The sequence below is a fragment of the Epargyreus clarus genome, unplaced genomic scaffold, assembly GCF_041222505.1.
Source record: "Epargyreus clarus isolate Ecla_fem2 unplaced genomic scaffold, WU_Ecla_fem_2.2 ptg000012l, whole genome shotgun sequence".
Taxonomy (NCBI): domain Eukaryota; kingdom Metazoa; phylum Arthropoda; class Insecta; order Lepidoptera; family Hesperiidae; genus Epargyreus; species Epargyreus clarus.
In genome coordinates this window covers 1,579,883-1,598,817 of record NW_027332220.1, presented here as the reverse complement: position 1 = coordinate 1,598,817, position 18,935 = coordinate 1,579,883, and the positions used below count along the sequence as shown (strand labels likewise).

Below are 18,935 nucleotides of genomic sequence, written 5' to 3'. Positions count from 1 at the left end.
AACATCTTTGGTCACATATAAATATTTATAAGCCAGTCCTCAGAATTAGCAATAAAGCACTTCCAGACGATCAGTCCACCCGAGCGCCACTTGGCCGACCGCCAAGCGCAATGATTCCGAACCGACTTTTTACGTCTCAAGTGTTATCGGGACTTATATTTTTAAACTCATCTCGTTCACTGTCAAAGAGGTTGGGAAGGTCGTGTGTTAACGCTTAAGGATATTCCAAAGCCAAAATCAATGAATCTGAATAACATTCGGTATTAATACTACTGAGTACTGACGTCATCTTTGAAAATATTATCGGTTCTTGAGTTCGTTTTAATTGTAACTGAACCTTTTGAAACGATATGATTGATGTTTCGAAAATCTTTGTTTTACTTTTATATGTACCCCCTGTAGCTAATACTTAACAATTAGATTTGCTTTGGTATACTAGTTTCCACTCCCACTTATACTCTTTATTGGATAATTAAAAACATTTTTTAGCTTTGCATTGTCTGTCAGTCAATCAGGATTAGATTTTTATTAAGTAGATTATGATAGACAAATTCAATCAAAATGACGACCCTCGTGGCGGAGCAGTCACATGCCGGTCTGACGCGCAGAGGGTCCCGGGGTCGATCCCTGGCCAGACAGATTTCTAAATGATAACTTTAGATTTCTGTTTTTCTGTGTCTGGGTGTTTGTGTATTTGTCTTTGTGTATGTCCATAGCACCCACGATACAGGGAATCTTAGTGTGGGGCTGTGAGTGTAGAAAGTGTAGAAAGCGTCTATTAAATCTGCATGCTAAGGATATATTCCGTCCGACTTCAGACTTTTCCGAGGCGTTCCAGCATAGTCCTCAGGGGTAGCGGCGCATCTGTGACCGACCTCAGGTAGGAATATCTAATCCTATCTGGGGTTGATTACAGATGTCCATGGGCGGCAGTAGCCACATCAGGTGGACTGCATGCTCGTCTGCTATTCTTATATTATAAAAAAAAAATATATATACGAGTAGAACTCCAAATGGGTTTACCATTTGGTATTTCTGAATATTAGACCTAATTTAGGCCAGTAGATTTTATTTTGCAATCTGTACTCAAGCACATTTTATTTATTTTCGTAGATGTCGCTATGCATATTTAAAATTAGAATCTTCAACAGACTTTAAAAAAGATTAAATGTTTATCTAATGTAGAAGATGGTTAGATACAAACCTTAGGAATTTGCTGCAGCAGCTCATCCTTGGTGGTGCGAAACGTTTGGTCCTCCATCGTGGGCTCCGATGGCGGGTTCGGGGAGAGCACCTCCACGGTATTGTAAGAGTTCATCATGGGTTCCTGCAACGATAACATCAGAACAATTGGTCAATATCCATATTCGACACTAGCTTATAAGCCAGTATAAAACAGAAATCTATATATGGTAGATATCTTAGTGGTTATAGTTTGTCATATAGGACAGTCCTGAGAGTAGTGACCAATCAGCATCTGATGCTTCTTCAATTTCTTATTAAGAAAAGATATATCTTGAACACATGTTGTTCATAAAGTATGAGTCGGAAAAATAGTCTTAATTTATCCAAAGTCCATGTTTAAGTATGTTAACCAAAGTATGTTAACAGCAATATTAAGCGTTACTGTGTTCTGATTTGAAGGGAGACTCTTAAGAGACAGTTTTATATGTATTCTACACATCAGGTCTGCTAGCCAATCGTAAGTCGAAACTCTGCTCGGGTTTCCTCTCAGAATGTGAGCGATTCAGGTAATAGTTTACCGTGTTCGTCAAGTACGTATTGGTGGTCCTGCACATACCTTTGAGAACTTTTTTAAGAACTCCAAGGTGTATGTGTAGGTTTCCTCAATGTGAAGCCGTAGCAAATATCTGCGGACGGTCTAAACGTCATATGATTGATTCCCATGAGCTCAAGATCCAACCTACCCTTGTATCAACTCTCAGGGGCTGGTGCGGCAGCGCGGCGCTGGGCCGCTCGACGGACAGGCGGATCTTCTTGAAGGGCGGCGGGTCCGCGGGCGGCGGGTGGTGGGCGGGCGGCGCCGGCGGCGGCAGGTACGCGCCGCCCAGCAGCGACATGCGCGCGCCCGTGCGGTACTCGCCCACCGCGCCGCCGCCGCGCGCGTAGCTGCCGTCCCTGGAAACGAGGAACACACCATCAACACTATGTACATTTACGTTACCATAAGGTAGTAGAAGGTGGTCTGAAGGTGGTAGAACCATTTGTGGTTTGAGTCCGGCGGCACCACCGCCACACCTATTTCTGCCAAACCAGAACAAGCGCTGCTGTGTTCTGGTTTGAAGGGTGTGGTAAGGGAGACATACTTTTCCGAGACGTTCCAGCTTAGTTCTCAGGGGTAGCGGCACATCTGTGGCCGACCTCAGGTAGGAATATCTAATCCTATCTGAGGTGGATTACATTATACATAAAACATATAGAAAAAACACATACACTACAGTAAATGGTGATAGAACCAGTAAGATTCCATGAAGGTATCACCGTCACACCTATTTGTAGCGTGACGCAGTTCTTGCTTTTCAGTGGAATGGTCTGGATGCCAGCTGACTTACATTCGAGGCAATAATACGACTTTAGTCCCCGGGCGGGAGAATGCATCTGTGATTGGCTTCAAGCATAGATTACTAATCTATGGCTTCAAGTAAAACTCGTTCAATATGGAATTGGTTACAGATGTTGGCCGGCATTGACCAAATGTCATCAAGTAGATTGCGTTGCTCTTACCCATTATGATAAAACTTTTTACAAAACTAAAAATTCATATTTTCAAAATTATTCTTCATTGATGATTAGGCAGTAGAATTTCATTCCATTGTCCCCATAAAAATGATAAACTAGAATTTATCTAGTTAATTGGCATATCAATAGATCTATAGAATTTCCATCAAATAAAGTCATTAAGAACAAAATAGCTCATTTAACATCGCTACATAATTGTTCAACGTTATCACTTTCATTCATTATTTTAATCCTCATTCACAAATCCGTACGCAAATCATTCTTTTTGGGTCAGATCCGCTCTATTATGGGGCGAACAATAAAAATAACAATTGACAATCAGAAAAATGTAACGACTTCCGACTTCCGTCGCGATAAAAAAATGGCCACGTGGTCACCTCGATCACGTCATCATTTACATTGTCGTAGAGCGTGTGTTAATTAGAAATGGCAGGCCTCCATATTGCTTATTACCAAAATAAAGAATACTCCATTCTTATTTTTATAAAAATATATATAAAATTAATATACCAGTTGAACTTGGCACATGGACATCTAATAATAAATTTCAAGAAACATATTTTTAGTGGTGGTGTAGTTTTAGTAAAATTTGCGTGCAAGTTCACTTAATATTTTGGTCAATGTCACCCATGGACTTAAAATAAACTCCAAATAGAGCAAGCGTCTTATATGAGGGCGATCGTAAATGTTTTTCTATTCTCAAGACATAAGTGGCTCAGTACTAGTATTAGTAGGAAGTCTTTATTACTTCACAAAGATACCATTGAGTTATACCACATCCTATAAAAGAGAGGCCGGTAATACAATTAATGTTATCTACACCTTACACAAAGGCATCTTCTATATAAACATTAAGGTGGCAGAATCCACCTTAATGTTTATAATCCTAAATCTACAAGAACATGTTCAACCGTCATCAATACCATCGTAAATAATTTTCATTTCCATTTTAAAACGTTTACAGAAAGAAATTGTTCATTCGAAAATGTATAATTACGAGAAAATCATACAACGATAAAGAACTCTGTACGCACCAGTTCAAATTTATTCGTAGATAAGGAATATTTAACGTACCATTCACAAACGTTATCAATTATAAAAAAGTAACGAAATCCGTAACGCAACTTTTAATCACTGTATGTTTTGGCGCCATCAATTACAATAAAAAATGCGTGAGCCGCGTCTACCCGATATCCGTTCTGTGGCGCCCGTCACCTGCGGGGCGGGGGAAGGCCAAGGTTGCCGCGCGCGGGGGGTCGCGGGGGATCGGGAGGGGGTCAGGTTTATAACTGTAGCTCGATGCGGTTTATTTTTTATTATTATTCGGCACTCGTTTTAAACACGTGGGGGCCAACGTCGCGCGCTAAATTCGGACGCCGACCATGTGTGCGTGCATTATTGTTGTACGATACGGTGTCGCTGTGTGCGTAGATGGGGTTTGTTTTGTTGGTTTTGGCAGTAGGTCGGGATTCGAAGGGAGGTTAAATTGTAAACGAAAGTACCTTTGTATTGTTGCAATGGTACAATTTTGTAGCTCATTGAACTAATGAAGGTAGCGAGACGTCTACTAACGTCTTGACGATTTACATACATACTTATATTACAACAAGCACATGTTTCTTTAAAACTACGACTGACTGTGTAGAGTGATCACCATACCAGTCACGCAGTAGGTTCCGGGTTCGATCCCCGTTTAGACAAGCGTTTCTACTTTCTTTATGCCTATCAACACATGAAGCGTATGGTACTTATGCCGAGTAACAAAAACCGCACACCCTGTCCGGCACACGCAGACATCCTCACACATGAGTATATACACATGTATATAAAATATCCGCTTCCGTATGTTTGTATCCGCAAAACATGATAAGTACTCATTGGAATGGCTGGAAATTTATATACAACGTTGCATTTCTATATAACTGTGTTTTTATACACTTTTTAACTGCAACGTTTCAACGGAAATAGGAGCGAGAGATTTTAATTTACTTTCCCAGTATTTTTTTCAAACTAAATCATAGTGAAATGTAGTTAGGTAGCTACTATCCTATTCTGTTTAATAACAAGTTTTAAGTGCTGCTGTGTTTTTTGAAGGCGTAAGGGAGATACACTTATATGAGGCGTTTCAATTTAGTCCCCAAAGGTAGCAACGCATCTGTGGTCGACCTCAGATAGTGCTCTAATCTTATCTGGGGTTGGTTATACTATATAACTTATACATGTCCATGGGCCGCAGTTGACACTCGTAACTGCATACTTTGTTACTTGTATATAATAAAAAATGTAGAGATATATAGAGTTCTTTGTGCTCGACTCAATAATACGTGAACACACAATAGTGCGACCATTAGTCGTTGACAATGACGGCTCGACAACAGAATGACTGAACCGGTTCGCATTGGATTAATCACCGCTGTAATCCGTTTGCGAAGCCACGCTGGGGCAGCGTGGTGTCAGCGAGCAGTAAAACTTAAGGATTAATATAATTCAGCGATTCGTCTGTGGTTCCGTTCCTACAGTCATCGGATGGCTAACGTATGAGGCGACTGTCTCAGTTTTTTTTTTTTTTTTAATATAGGAGTAGTAGACGAACAATAAACATGCATACCACATGATGGTAAGTGGATACTGTCTCCCATGGGCATCTGTAATCAATCTCAGATAGGATTAGATATTCCTACCTAAGGTCGCCCACAGATGCGCCGCTTACAGATGTCTCCCTTACCTACTACTTTTCAAACCAGAACACAGCAGCGCTCAACACTGCTGTTATTAGGCAGAAATAGATGTGGCGATGATGCCGCCGGGGTCGAACCACAGAGATTTCTGCCATAGAATTAATAGCATCTGTGATCGGCTTGAGATAGAAACCCTATACGAATTTGATGGAATAGGACTATGTTGGCTGTATTTTTTCTATAACTTAAGATACTCAAAATTCACCGCCTATCGACATAAATACAAAGTCCTGGCTCCAGTACCCCAAAAAGGAACCTAAAAGCATCCCATTTATTTTTATACGCCGACAATATACATTCGATATACACATATATACAGTACAACCGTCCTGGAGTGCCGCCAACCGGAGCAGTTATGAAAGGCGTCCAGAAATAGCGGAGACGCGTGGCGCATATAGCGGGCTGTATATATACTGGATAGCGGAATATAGCTAAATGTAGATATACGGAATTTAGCGGCGCGTCCGTTTGGCGACATTGTCGGTTGTCTGTTTATGGTGCTTGCTTTGTTTGGGCTGGGACTTCGTCTTATGTAAAAAGAATTCTTCATTCTTTTTCACGGTTCAATTGGGAAACATGTTTGCAGACCATCTGATCGCAAGTGGTTAGTGTTACAACTCAAATAGAAAAGGGGTTCTACGTATAGCCAATAACAGATGCATTGGCACTCCTGAGGAAAACGTCATCTCATACATAAAGTAAGCCGCATCATTGCTATGGGAGAGGTGTTGCCATAGCAAGTATCCGGGTTCATCCTCACATCATCTATAATGCCATAATATTATCGTATAGAATGTATTGAATCAGTGCATCAATTTCCGCTCAACCGGGTAAGTGGAAGTATATAAAAAATATGTGCATGATTTGACCCTAACATACTCATAGATTATGTATTCCCTTAAAATATTTAAACCTTAGGACCTCCATCTGAACACGGAGGTAAAGAGCGTCACACACTAACATTATTTATCATATTTAGAGCGAACAGTTTCACATAAAATGAAAACTAAGATACGTATAAGAATATAATCATTAATTACCAGAGAAACCTAAATAAAACAAACATTGTAATAAAGATGAGAGAATCAAGATCATTGTGTTGTAAGTGTATAGTATAGATTTCACACTTGATAATGTGTAACATATATTTTATTGTTCTCCTGTGCTTTAGAAATACTAATGATAGTTTTATGTAAAGAAATCTTGCACTTACAATGCCATAAGTCATAACACATACCTAATTGTTTTATGCATTATATAATATACTATATATATTTTTCAAAAAATGTATTTAACTTTTTGGCATACATGGCATGCATTTTATCATGACAAATCCAATGCCAGTGCCAATCAAAAAGTGATTATACTTAAAAAGTATTCTGTGATGAAATGTTGCTACTGATATACTTTTCGATATCTATGTTCATATGTCATTTATCATCCACTAAATATTTATTTTCTACGGTTTTGAGATAAATGTTATGTTAAATTATCCCATAAACGCATTGCTAACTAAGTAAAGATAATTGATAAGGAACAGAAATCTTCTAAAAATCACATTGAAAAATATATTTTAGTAATAACAGCGACTCCGACATAAGCAGTTAACCTAAGTGTTTTTCTTATTCCGTGGTAAATACGTAATGAGAAAGTAAGTTCTCATCAATTTGCGGTTATATCTCTTTGCAACGCTTAAAATATTATTAGAATTAGTGAACACAGGGAAAAGGTTAGTACTAAATATAGCCTATATTTACTGAGAACTAATTGTGACTTCTTAGTATCCCGCAATAGAATTAAATAACATATTTCTGAACCTTCGTAATAACATGGAAGATAATAGGTTTCTAGAAAACGACCGCAAACGGTTCCGTGAAATACTTAATGGACATTAATTTATTTTGTATAGGCCTACGAGGTCCTAGAATATAGCAATTACGTATTTTTATTTACTCGACTAATAGATCGAAATAAAGCCTGATTATTGTCCCACTGCTGGGCACGATGTTTAGAGTGAGTGTGTTTGGGCCATCGTCCACCGCGCTGGCCAAGTGCAAATTAGAAGAATTCATTTCACCTTTGAGTTTTTTTTTTTTAAGAAGTCTCAAGTGTGAAGGATTTTTCGTGATCGTCTTCTCCACTGATATAGCAAGTGATAAGTGATTTCGAATACGCACTTAAAAAATTGAGGTATGTTGCCAGGATTTGAACCTCGGATCCCCTGAGGCCGAATGTCAACCACTAGGCTATCACTACTACTGATCTTATTCATCATCATCAACCCATTACTGTCCCACTGCTGGGCACGGGTCTCCTCTCAGAATGAGAAGGATTAGGCCATATTCCACCGCGCTGGCCAAGTGCGTATTGGTAGACTTCACATACCTCTGCATCTGCATCTTACTCGTATCTGACGAGTTTTTGCACGAATGTCAACGGGATGTGGTCGAGTTACACTTTTTATTGAACGAGAGCAACACACAGTCTTCGCTATTTCCGTGTGCGTTTTTTATTTTTACGCGGAACCCAATGTTTTTTCTGAATAGAGTTAACTTGTTAATTAAAACACATTCCCGGAAGTAAGATACTCGTATAAAGGGTTACAATCAAAAATACTATCTTAATTAAAATTCTGTAAGTTTAAATTTTGTTCCAAACATTATCCGGCACATAGACAGACATATAAAGATTTGTAAGCTGCAAAATTGACTTATTAAAATTGCTCTCCAGCTTTATTTATTTACTGAAAAAGTGACAACCCAACCAAAAAAATCTACTACAATTTTAAAATGCTAATATTTTGAACTAGATTTAAAAAACGGGAAACAACTTTATCCGAAACGTAATCTTTTAGTCTCTCCCCCGGCAGCGGACCGACAACAATATGCTGAAATTGTGCCATTTCGCACGACGTCACGTTATCTCAGCTGTTTCGCAAACGACAGCCGGCCTCTGGGATTACACTGTACCTACTACACTGAATAATATATAATATACTTAGTATACAATATTTACCTACAATGTAGAAGTAGCAAATGCAGTCTATCTGATGGTATGAGGGTTCTGCCGCCCATACACATCAGTATTCTTTTTACTTACAATTTGAATTTGAAACTCAGGTAGGACTGGTGTACTGAGTTTGATCACTGATGCGTTGCTACTTGCTACATTCCAGGACTATGAAATGCCTCGCACGTGTCTCCAGTCTAGTGTTCATGTAGCTTACACAGTCAGACCTTAATATTTTAATAGCATTTCAACCCTTACTGCTTTCTTTGTCTGATGCAAAACCTTCAAAAGGTACCACGGCATATTGGCAAAAAAAACTAGGCTATGAGTCCGACTACATCCACCGAAAAAAGAAGATGAAGATGTTCTAGAGATTTATTGGTTCTTGTTTCAAAAATCATTAACCCTACTTACCCTAACCTAAGTCCGACAACATCCACCGTATAAAGAAGATGAAGATCAAGATGTTCTAGAGATTTATTGGTTCTTGTCTTAAAAATCATTAACCTAACTTAACCTAACCTAACCGACTACACTTTCAAATTGATATCAAAAATCCTACACTTCACTCACCTATAAGTAAGCGCCGCGGATCCATACCCGGGCTGGTGCACCCGGAGCTGGGCGGGCGGGTAGGCGGGCGCGTAGGGCGCGGCGGGCGCGCGCGCGGTCGGCACCACGCCCGCCACTTGCTTGCCGCCGTACGCCAGCGCCCCGTGCCCGTGCTCTGTCTGCCCGGGCCTGGAAGTTAATAATATCGTATTAATACGTAGAAGATGATGCAGAATTGAAGGCTGAGGATGTTTTCGACACAACTTAAATGTAAGAGAATAGAAAAATATAAAATAACGCAACCCAATACAGCAACACTTCTGTTAAATAATAGATAGAATTAAACAATACAGATATAGTAGACGCAGCTGAAATGTTAAATAGTGATCTAATAGAACAACAACGAAATAAATAAAACGGGACAGGTTGAAGAAGAATACAATTTATAATGTAATTAGAATAATTGAGAAATATTAAAGAAAGTAACCGATACCATAAGATTAAGGGAATATGGATAGAGAGATTATCAAAATGTAACTGATACAGGATAAGGATAAAACACCTTTTCATTTGAAAAAAAAATGCAAGTACAAAAATGACAATCAGTAAAAATTAAGCTAGGTAAGCTCTCGCAATTGAAGAATAGGTACATAGATAATATGCAGATCCCTAATGCGACATTTCAATCCGTAGCGAGAGAACGGACTAATGAAAGAAGATGAATCCAAACCAGAAACAGTGCAAATACTGCAACATTAGTAATAAGAATGAAGGTGGTGGCGCCCGCGCCGCGGTGGCAGCGCAAAAACTTCTATCGTCTTTATTATCATTATACTTTTACAGACTTCTACACTTTGAGGCAATAACAATGCATTTTTCCTCGATGCAACGGTATTATGAGGCTAGTAAAAAGCCGTTTTTTGCTTCGAAACGGATGTGTCAGATTAAATGCTAAAAGTAAATACAAAGTAAGTAACCTTATCATTTCAAAATACCGTTAGTCGTCAGTTAAAATATTTTAAATAGTAAAATAAAACTTTAAGCCAACGAAGACATGGACTTATTTAAGATTCTCATATAGATTATATTTAAATTTATTACACAAATCTCTTCAATTTTATTCATTAAGCAATTTAAATCACACAACCAGCATTAAATAATTTAACGTATTCGTATTTAAATTTTCTTAGACGTGAAAAACAATTTAAGAGTGTCATTAAACCGATGTAACATGGCCATAAAACATAACAAGCATCCATGATATCATATGTGTGATAATAGTGCTTTTCAGACAAAAGCTTATTTGCAAAACGATTTATTATCTTATTTGTATATCTTGGTTTCTAAGAACTTTTACTATACTAAGATTTAAGAGCCGTTTAAAGATGCAGTACTTTGGTAAAGCAGTACTCTGGTAATACGGTAGATCCATCAAGGTGGGTTCAGGCGCATATAAGATATCGTACAATGTATCGTGACAGCTCAGACAGTATACAAGCTAAAGGCAGAATTGAATACAAAATCCAACTCTACTTTGTTGTCAAGTCAATCTTCGTCCGTTGCTAAAAAAACAGCAAAAACAAGTATGAAAGACATTTCTATTTCAATGAAGCTAACCGGCTAATTAACGCTAATCAAACCGTGTAAACCAAAGAGCATGAAGATAATCGACTCGTACAAAAACCGGTCAAAGGGCAAGAAGTCACACAGACGTACAATGCGACTACATTACCATTAATGATCAGTGATAATGAGTGATTGCGTAGTGAACGTGTTACATAAATAGCTAGCGTGACTCAGGCAATTCGTAGTACCTACCGACGTTTATAATTCTTATCCGTTACCTTTTCCTTATACGCGATTAACTTAGTGATGAGCGTGACTTTGTCTGTGGTGTACTTTTTATATGTAAGTAAACACTTTTCTGACAAACCAAATGGACGTGAAATATGATACAGAAAGCCTGTTAGAAGAAAAAGACCTACTCAAAATAAAACAACAATAAGAAAAAAATACGGATTCCACCAAAATATTCATCAGAAAGGATTCTGATGAATATTTTGAATGAAGAAAACTTTTGGAAGTTATAGGAATCTCAAAAGAAGGATCGCTAAAAATAAACAGCAGTGTTTCACACTGCTCTGTTCGGATTTAAAGGGCGTGGAAGGGTAGAAACACGCGAAGCATCTCGATTTAGTCCACAGGAAGTCCTGCTCCAGAAGACTTATTTAGGTAACGCCCATGGGCGGTGATAACCACTTAATTACATAGATTTTAATAAGCTACTTTAATTAAAAGGAACAACAGTAAAATACAAAGACAACAAATGACAACAATAAAATTATTCATGGAAGCACAAACGTAAACACACACTTGTTTTATAACATACATAAAAATACACACACAGTTAAAGATAGAGATATAACAACAGGTGTAAATAACTGACACACAGTCGACATTGTTATTCCCCTGCACGAGGATATAATATGAGAAACTGAAACAATAGCCCGTTGTCGAGATGACACAACTCGCTAACAATGACTTCTGGATCGCAACGAGACATACGATTCTTGAGTACTGAAATAATTAATTGAAAGAGTAGCCGATGTTATTTATACGGTCGATAATATGGTAATTAATTAGTGATGGGCAGAAAATGTGTTTTAATAATAAATTAAACTTCACGATGATGAATAAATGAGGATTTTCTTAATGAAAGCAACAAACGAGCTTGCAGCATCTGATCTGACTGTCTTTGGTTTATGTGATTAAACAGGAAAAAGGTTCCCTACTTTTGCTACATCCAACACCAAAAAATCCTTCAAATTGCCAGTCCAGGTAACCATAGCGTTTAAACGACTGTAGCACTTGCACTGTAGTAAAAAAAATCCCCGAAAAATTCTACCAATTTGATGGGTAGTAAGAATGTATGAAGAACATACCAATTTTCCTCCTTAATAACACGTGCCCCAATTTCTCAGGATCAAAATTTCACAAATTCAGGTGCCTATGCTGAAAATGAATCTAAATAACATTCTAAATAAGAGAAAATTGTCAAGACTCTATCAGATGGAAAAGTGTAATTAAGTAACAACACTCCAAATTCTGAACTAAGGAGTACTCTTAAGGATCCCGAAGTATCTGGCAAGATATCTGCTTTTGTTGGTACTGGAGTGGTTCTGATCCAAGTCTACAAAGTTTCCACTGACAAAACCGAACAAGATCCACACAAACAGAACAGAGATCTCCGTCCTTGTTTACTTTAGACAACGACTACATTTAAATTACATTAAGGAGTTTACGTAATCCAAATAACTTGTTGTTCGAAATGAAACTTCTGTAACAACTCTTCGAATTTCTGTAATACATTTTTGAAACCTATATACACATACGTAATATTTAAAACTAAACTTTATATATTATTCTAAGCTAAATTAGGTATTATATACATATATAAAAGCTTTATAAAAATCATAATAACTATAATTAAATATAATTGGCTTCATCCTTTGGAAGCATGTTTGGAGGCATGTCCTTTGAAAGAGTTCCCAAAACACTAGAGACATTACCATTTTATTACATATTTTTTCAATACATTTTTTTTCTGTGACTTACAAGCGTAGGTAGGAGTTTTGTTAAAGTCAAACTGTCCTTACAGATCATGTTAAAGTAATCTTACTTGAACAAAGGTTTCTTCACGACGTATGACTAACGTGAAATGCCTCATCAAACATCTTATCGTTAGGTCAATGAACCAATCTATATAATTGTTTAATTAGTGTATAATCTTATCATACAACTAAAGATCCACTCCAGATCCAGATTCACTCCACTCCAGATTCAGAGACACTAAAATGAAAATAATAAAAAGTTACAAAATAATAATAATCAACTTGGTTCTTTCGAAGAATCATCTTCAGCTGTCTTGATCCGTAACCAAAATCGAATATTTAGTATGCCTAACTCTTAACAATCGTCACATTTCCGCATCATAACAACAGACTACAAAAACATCAGAAACAGCTTTCAAGAAACAAATCCTTCGAAGGGGTCCTCACTGTCTTGATCCGTAAGCCAAATCAAATATTGAGTATGCTTAATTCTTAGCAAATATCAGAGACACCTTTTAAAAAACATATCCTTCGAAACAGTCCTCAACTCCCATACCAGGCGGCCGCTAACCGCATTTCAGCACGACCTCCATATTCTAGAAAGTTACACACAAACGGTCGCGGTACAAAGAGGCCGATATGAATATGCATTGTGTTATGCAAACAATCATCGGGCCGCGGATGCTACCCCGTGAATCATTGGTCTATTGTTGTGACCGGATGGCCTGCGCTGACTCACCGACTTGAACACCATATGCAATTGACGGCTCTTGTGTATCCTTCGGTCGTGTGGCTTGAGAAATAACATGAATTTGGAACCAAGGCAGAATTTGGGTAATACGAGATTTGGATATTAGGTTCATATAATTTTGAAAATAGGGATGAGAAAATCTATGTAGGTTATGAGTAAAGTAAGGATAGGTATAGAGGAATTTGAAAATAAGGATACCAAAATCTACATAGGGTAAGAGTAAAGTAGAGTAAGGATAGGTATAAAGAGGAATTTGGAAATTAGGATAACAAAATCTATATAGGTTAAGAGAAAAGTAGAGTAAGGATATGTACCGAGGACCATCATAGAGGCTAGTCGTCGGGATAGAGGAAGTAGCCACTTTTTATTGAACTATCTATTATAGACACAATATCATATGGACAAGAATGGATAAGAATTAATATCCAATGTGGAAAGCATGTGGACGTGTGGTGGAAGAGAATAATTAAACATAACGTTTATATGAAGCCTGTGATCCCAAAAAATTCCTTTTCAACACTGTTGAATACAATCTTGAATACATAACAAAACAATGTCCAACAGAAACGTAGTTCGCGTTCCACAAACGTACAATAGCTCGCACAGACAGACCGTGCATCTTGGATAGTGAAAGTACAAGTAATAATAGGCTCTCACAAGTGGGCATTGCGTTTCTCGGAACCGGCTAATGCTAGGCAATTTCCGGCGCGCACGCAACCGGCGTGGAGGGCGGGGGAATTAAATATACCGGCTGGAAATACTGTTGCTAGTGGAGTTATGGATGATTTTGAACTAAACTTAGATGAAACAAATGTAGATAGATGGTGAGGCAGATGACGGGAAAAAATAGATTACTAAGAAGAGATGAAAATTCAAAGGTGGTAGAACTCTTCGTGGTTCGACTCCGGGGGCACCACCGCCGCACGGATTTCTGCTTCATAACAGCAATGTTAAACACTGCTGTGTCCAGTTGAAGAGTGTGGTAAGGGAGAAATACTTTTCCGATGCGTTTCAGCTTAGCCCTCAGGAGTACCGCATATGTGGCCGACCTCAGGTAGAAATAGCAAATCATATCTGGGGTTGATAAAGATGTCCATAGGCGGCAGTAGCCACTTACCATCAAGTGTATTGCATGCTCTGATACTCCTATATTATAAAAAAAAACTAATTTTGATGGTAAGACAGATAACGTTAAAAACCTCGATTACTAAAAAGATATAAAAATGTTGAAATACTTTTGAGACAAAATATAAAGATTCTATTGAGTATCTCGAAAAGAAAAAAAAATTAAATGTAACGTATCAAAGAGTGAACTGTCACTTTCACAATTTAAATGGATCCAACGATATTGAATATATGTTAAAAGCCATCAAATCATTAGGCTGTAAACCGTATCCAAGAATAAGATATACCTCTACATACATCCTCTCGAAAAACATTACCTTCTGCTTACTGCAGAGGGTAATGTTTAAAATAACGAAAACATTACAAATAACGAAAAATAACTGCCCATTCAATAAAACTGCGTCGCTCGCAGGTATTGCAAACAATGAAACAATTCCGACGACACATTGTCATGCTCATGTGTGGAACGTGCGGGCCGGTCACGTGACGCGCGCACTAGATAACACTATTTATAGTAACGCTGATAACGGAGACACGTGTTTTACTATGTTGTATCTATGAATACGTACGTTTAAATACTATGGTTCTACTTGAATTGAATCTGTAAATCTCCTGCCGGTTGTCAGGAGTTTCCGCGAGATCAAAGGAAACCAGATGTGGATAAATAAAGATCAAAAGATAGGCAACATCGAATACAAAACAAGAAAATAAAGTAAGTACTATTGCTATCAGAAACATTGAAAGTTAACTAAATTTGAAAAAGTAAATTTCAAAACATTAAAATTCAAAAAAGTAATTTCAATACATAACATCGTAAGAGCAGCGAAATAAGAAAAATCTTAAAACTATGCATCCAATCCGCTCTTTCATATAGATTACCTACAACTCCACTAGTTTCATTATTCATAAAAAAAATTAGTTTATCTCATTTTATCGGATTTTCCCATTGAAAATAAAAACTCAAAAACGTAAAATACTGACTTACATCCTTTTACACCACGCCATCACTAAACTACAATCTATCACACACACAACAAGAACTCCAAGTAAAATTGCGAAGCTCTAATAAAAAAAAACAATTTGCACACACACAGTCACAACAAAGCCGGCAATAACAAAGACGCCAATGTCAAGGGCGTGCATATCAGTGATAAAGTTGCTCGACCCCTGAAGGTTACTATGACACTAATATTATATTTGCACTGATAATTTTAGCATTCCACGGTTAAAAGTACAAGGTGGAGCGAAATTAATCATCCAATTTTGTTTTTGAATAACTTTTGTACTGGTTCTTATTAGTGATCGAAGGTACTGAATAAAAAAGTGTTTTTTCGTAATGGAAATCTTTACTTGGACCTGTAGCTTTATTTTGCTAATTAGAAAAGATGATATCTGTCAAGTGTCTTTCAACATTGACACATTTGCGTTTTAACATATTTTCCACGACTTTTCTTAAAATTTCCGGCAATAACACTTCGCATTCCAGTCGAATATTCTCCTTATAAATGCAATTGAAGGTTTCTTACGGCGTTTTCTTTTTGCCGTTTCAGCAAGATATAATATTTTTTTAACATTAGAGGTTAGGAACTCCGGGCCTCCAGAGGCTGTATTTCAAACCAAATCAAACATGATCAATTCTAATATTATTTTTATAATAATCAAATCTAACACGGTGTATTTAGGGATGGATAATATCGACCCTAAAATATCGATGTGTACCTACTTGTAGAACTAGCCAAAATATTTCATATTAAAAAATTTATACAGCAATATGAATCGGTTGGCGAAAGAAGTTCGTCAAAATAATCTTTGCAATTTGTCGAAAAAAGGGTCCTTGTTGCCTCCTACATCAATATTTAGTGAGTTTTGAATTATGAGCAAACCGCATTGAAACTTTCAATATATTTTTCCTATATCGATATTTTAAGATATCGATATTCGCCAACTATCACCCCTAGGCGTGACCCACCGGCCGCGTTTGTGTACGAAGCGGAAACTCGGCACCTACAATACGTTGTTACAGCGACACAGACAGACGGACGATCGATTTTATTACAAACACCGCGGAGTGAACAACCGGGGGAAATCTGAACGTAATAAACGCTATAAATAGTTCACCGTTGTGCCTCGCATGCGATTCATGGTCAAACGTGAACGTTGTTTAGTGTTTTCACTATAACACATTTTTAACTGACTTACCACAGTAAAGAAGTTGTCGACATCAGAACTTGGTACTTAAACATTTTAATCAATGTTTCTATTTATTTTGTAGTGCTAATATAGAAATCGATTGTGTTTTTATATAAAAAATGCTCCTATAACAGAACGAACAAAAACCGTTCAAAGCGAACAAAAATCAATATAACTAGACAGTAATAATAAAATAAAAGTTGGTTTAGTAGGTACCTACATAGTTCTAAAGTCTACGTATGAAAACTTCTATTTTCTTCATATAGATGTACCTATAGTGCTAGTATTTTAACATAGAACAAAGTTTGTTAGCTCGCAACGTAAAGTTAGTCCATTATGAACGCCAAACATCCAAAAAACGCGAATAGATAACCTCTTTCCTTTGACAAGATCGTTTTAAAACAGTTCCTTGTATTTCGCGAATACCTTCCCACCCAACATCACAGTTTCATTAATATTGGTCCAGCATAGCTCATTAGCATGCAACGCAGATGGTGCGTTCATTATATATGCATAATGCCCCGGCCGTTGACCCCGCTAATCTTTCTCTATGCAAAGCATATGCAATGCTAATGTATGTCCATATATCAAACATAGTTAATGCCGACTTTGAGAGCTTGTAATTGGGATCCGCGAGGATTAATTATACAATTTGAATACTTATTTTAGTCAAAAATCGTAATGATAAGGAAGGGAGATTACCTAAATATTACAAAAGTCTGTTAATTAAGTTTTAAATCCTTATGTCATTGATCTGTCAACCGATGGACTTTGGTGTATGAAAAATGTCAGAATCGGAAGTACTACAAAAGTTATTCAGAGTTACAACTTCGGACCAACTTTTCTTGTGATAAAATTATATAAAAAATGCCTATTAAAAATGAAAAAAATAGCTTTAATAATATAACTTTTACATTGTAACGCAACCAAAGATTGCAATTTGACAAATAAACGTATATAATTATGTAGACATACATTATCCACCTGTGTTTGTACGTGTATATAATTCATATGTGTGTGTACGTATATATTATACACCTGTGTGTGTGTGTTGGCTCACCGCTTCGTTAGGACAACGTAGCGAGTGAATCATAGTCACAACTGCCAGTTAAATGTTTGACGATAACGATACTTCTGAGAAACTGCGCGTTAAACCTCTTGTGTTATTTTTAATGTTGTTTTTTTTTTACCAAAGAACAAAAAAATAGACTTAACGTTTTGTGCAAAATTTTGCAGGGTATTAAAATTCATATCAGAACAAAAAATATAGACTTCACGTCACGTGCAAAATTTTGCAGGGTATCAAAATTCTGCTGATTATGCACAGTATACACGAATGAACATAAACAATGCAAATCATGACGATTGCGTTTACTTATTTGTTCTAATATTAACAATAGTATTTCGCAATGAATTTCAGCCTCATACAATTGTAAATGTACTTACAGTTTGATTTAATTAAATAAAATATTTTTCGGTTTTTTTTTTTGGAAATATGAGTTAGCAACGAGCATGCAGTCGTGACTGCTGCCTATAAACGAACTAGGCCCAAACAGAATTGTAGTTTTACTTAAAGATCTGTTATAAATGCCTTACTACCACAGACCTGTATCTGTGCTTACTACTCTACCCATAAGAAGTAACTTAAATCATATTATGAAGGCGTCTGTCTTAACATCCTTCTAACCACCAACTACTTGCAATACAAATAACAGTCGTCATTTAGTAAGAAACCAGACGCACTGAGGAATGCTGGCCCATTGTTGTAAGACTGTCGGCTTAATTTAGATAGCCATTGTTTGGGATTGCCTAAATGACTGAGACGTGGGTACACACGCCATTGTTGTATTGCTGGCGAGTATTCGCTCAACGGTTGTGCAAGCGAGTGTTATTCAAATACCTTTCAAAATTGATGTTGCTGATATGATTTGTACTGTGATTCCTAAGTGGAAGAGAGAAAGCCTTCATTCTGCGCGATGTTTTTTAGTTTTACTGTAAAATTTAAGTAAAATTCGACTAGTGCGACTGGTGGTAAGAGATCACTACAGCACATAACCGTCTTACTCAAGGCCGGCTATGGGTGCGTAGGTTTAAACGCCTCGGATTAGTATGTTTCCCATACCACACCCTTCAAACCAGAACACCACAGCACTTCCACAACTCCATAAGATACAACCGATAATTTACGTCGAAACATAT

At 37.2% G+C, this 18,935-nt stretch overlaps 1 protein-coding gene across 7 annotated transcripts in view; it reads right to left on the bottom strand.

The window, feature by feature from the left end:
- Nucleotides 1-18,935, bottom strand: part of Smr (nuclear receptor corepressor smrter) — a 189,875-nt gene that overhangs the window by 46,803 nt on the left and 124,137 nt on the right. For 6 of the 7 annotated variants that reach the window (XM_073078061.1, XM_073078056.1, XM_073078057.1 and 3 more), the window contains 3 exons: nucleotides 9,081-9,248; nucleotides 1,929-2,139; nucleotides 1,205-1,327 (listed from right to left, as the gene is read on the bottom strand). In XM_073078061.1, the coding sequence (XP_072934162.1) occupies nucleotides 1,205-1,327; nucleotides 1,929-2,139; nucleotides 9,081-9,248 (502 nt within the window). Of the gene's footprint in view, nucleotides 1-1,204; nucleotides 1,328-1,928; nucleotides 2,140-9,080; nucleotides 9,249-18,935 lie in introns of those variants that run through there. The other variant, XM_073078063.1, reaches the window with a different exon arrangement.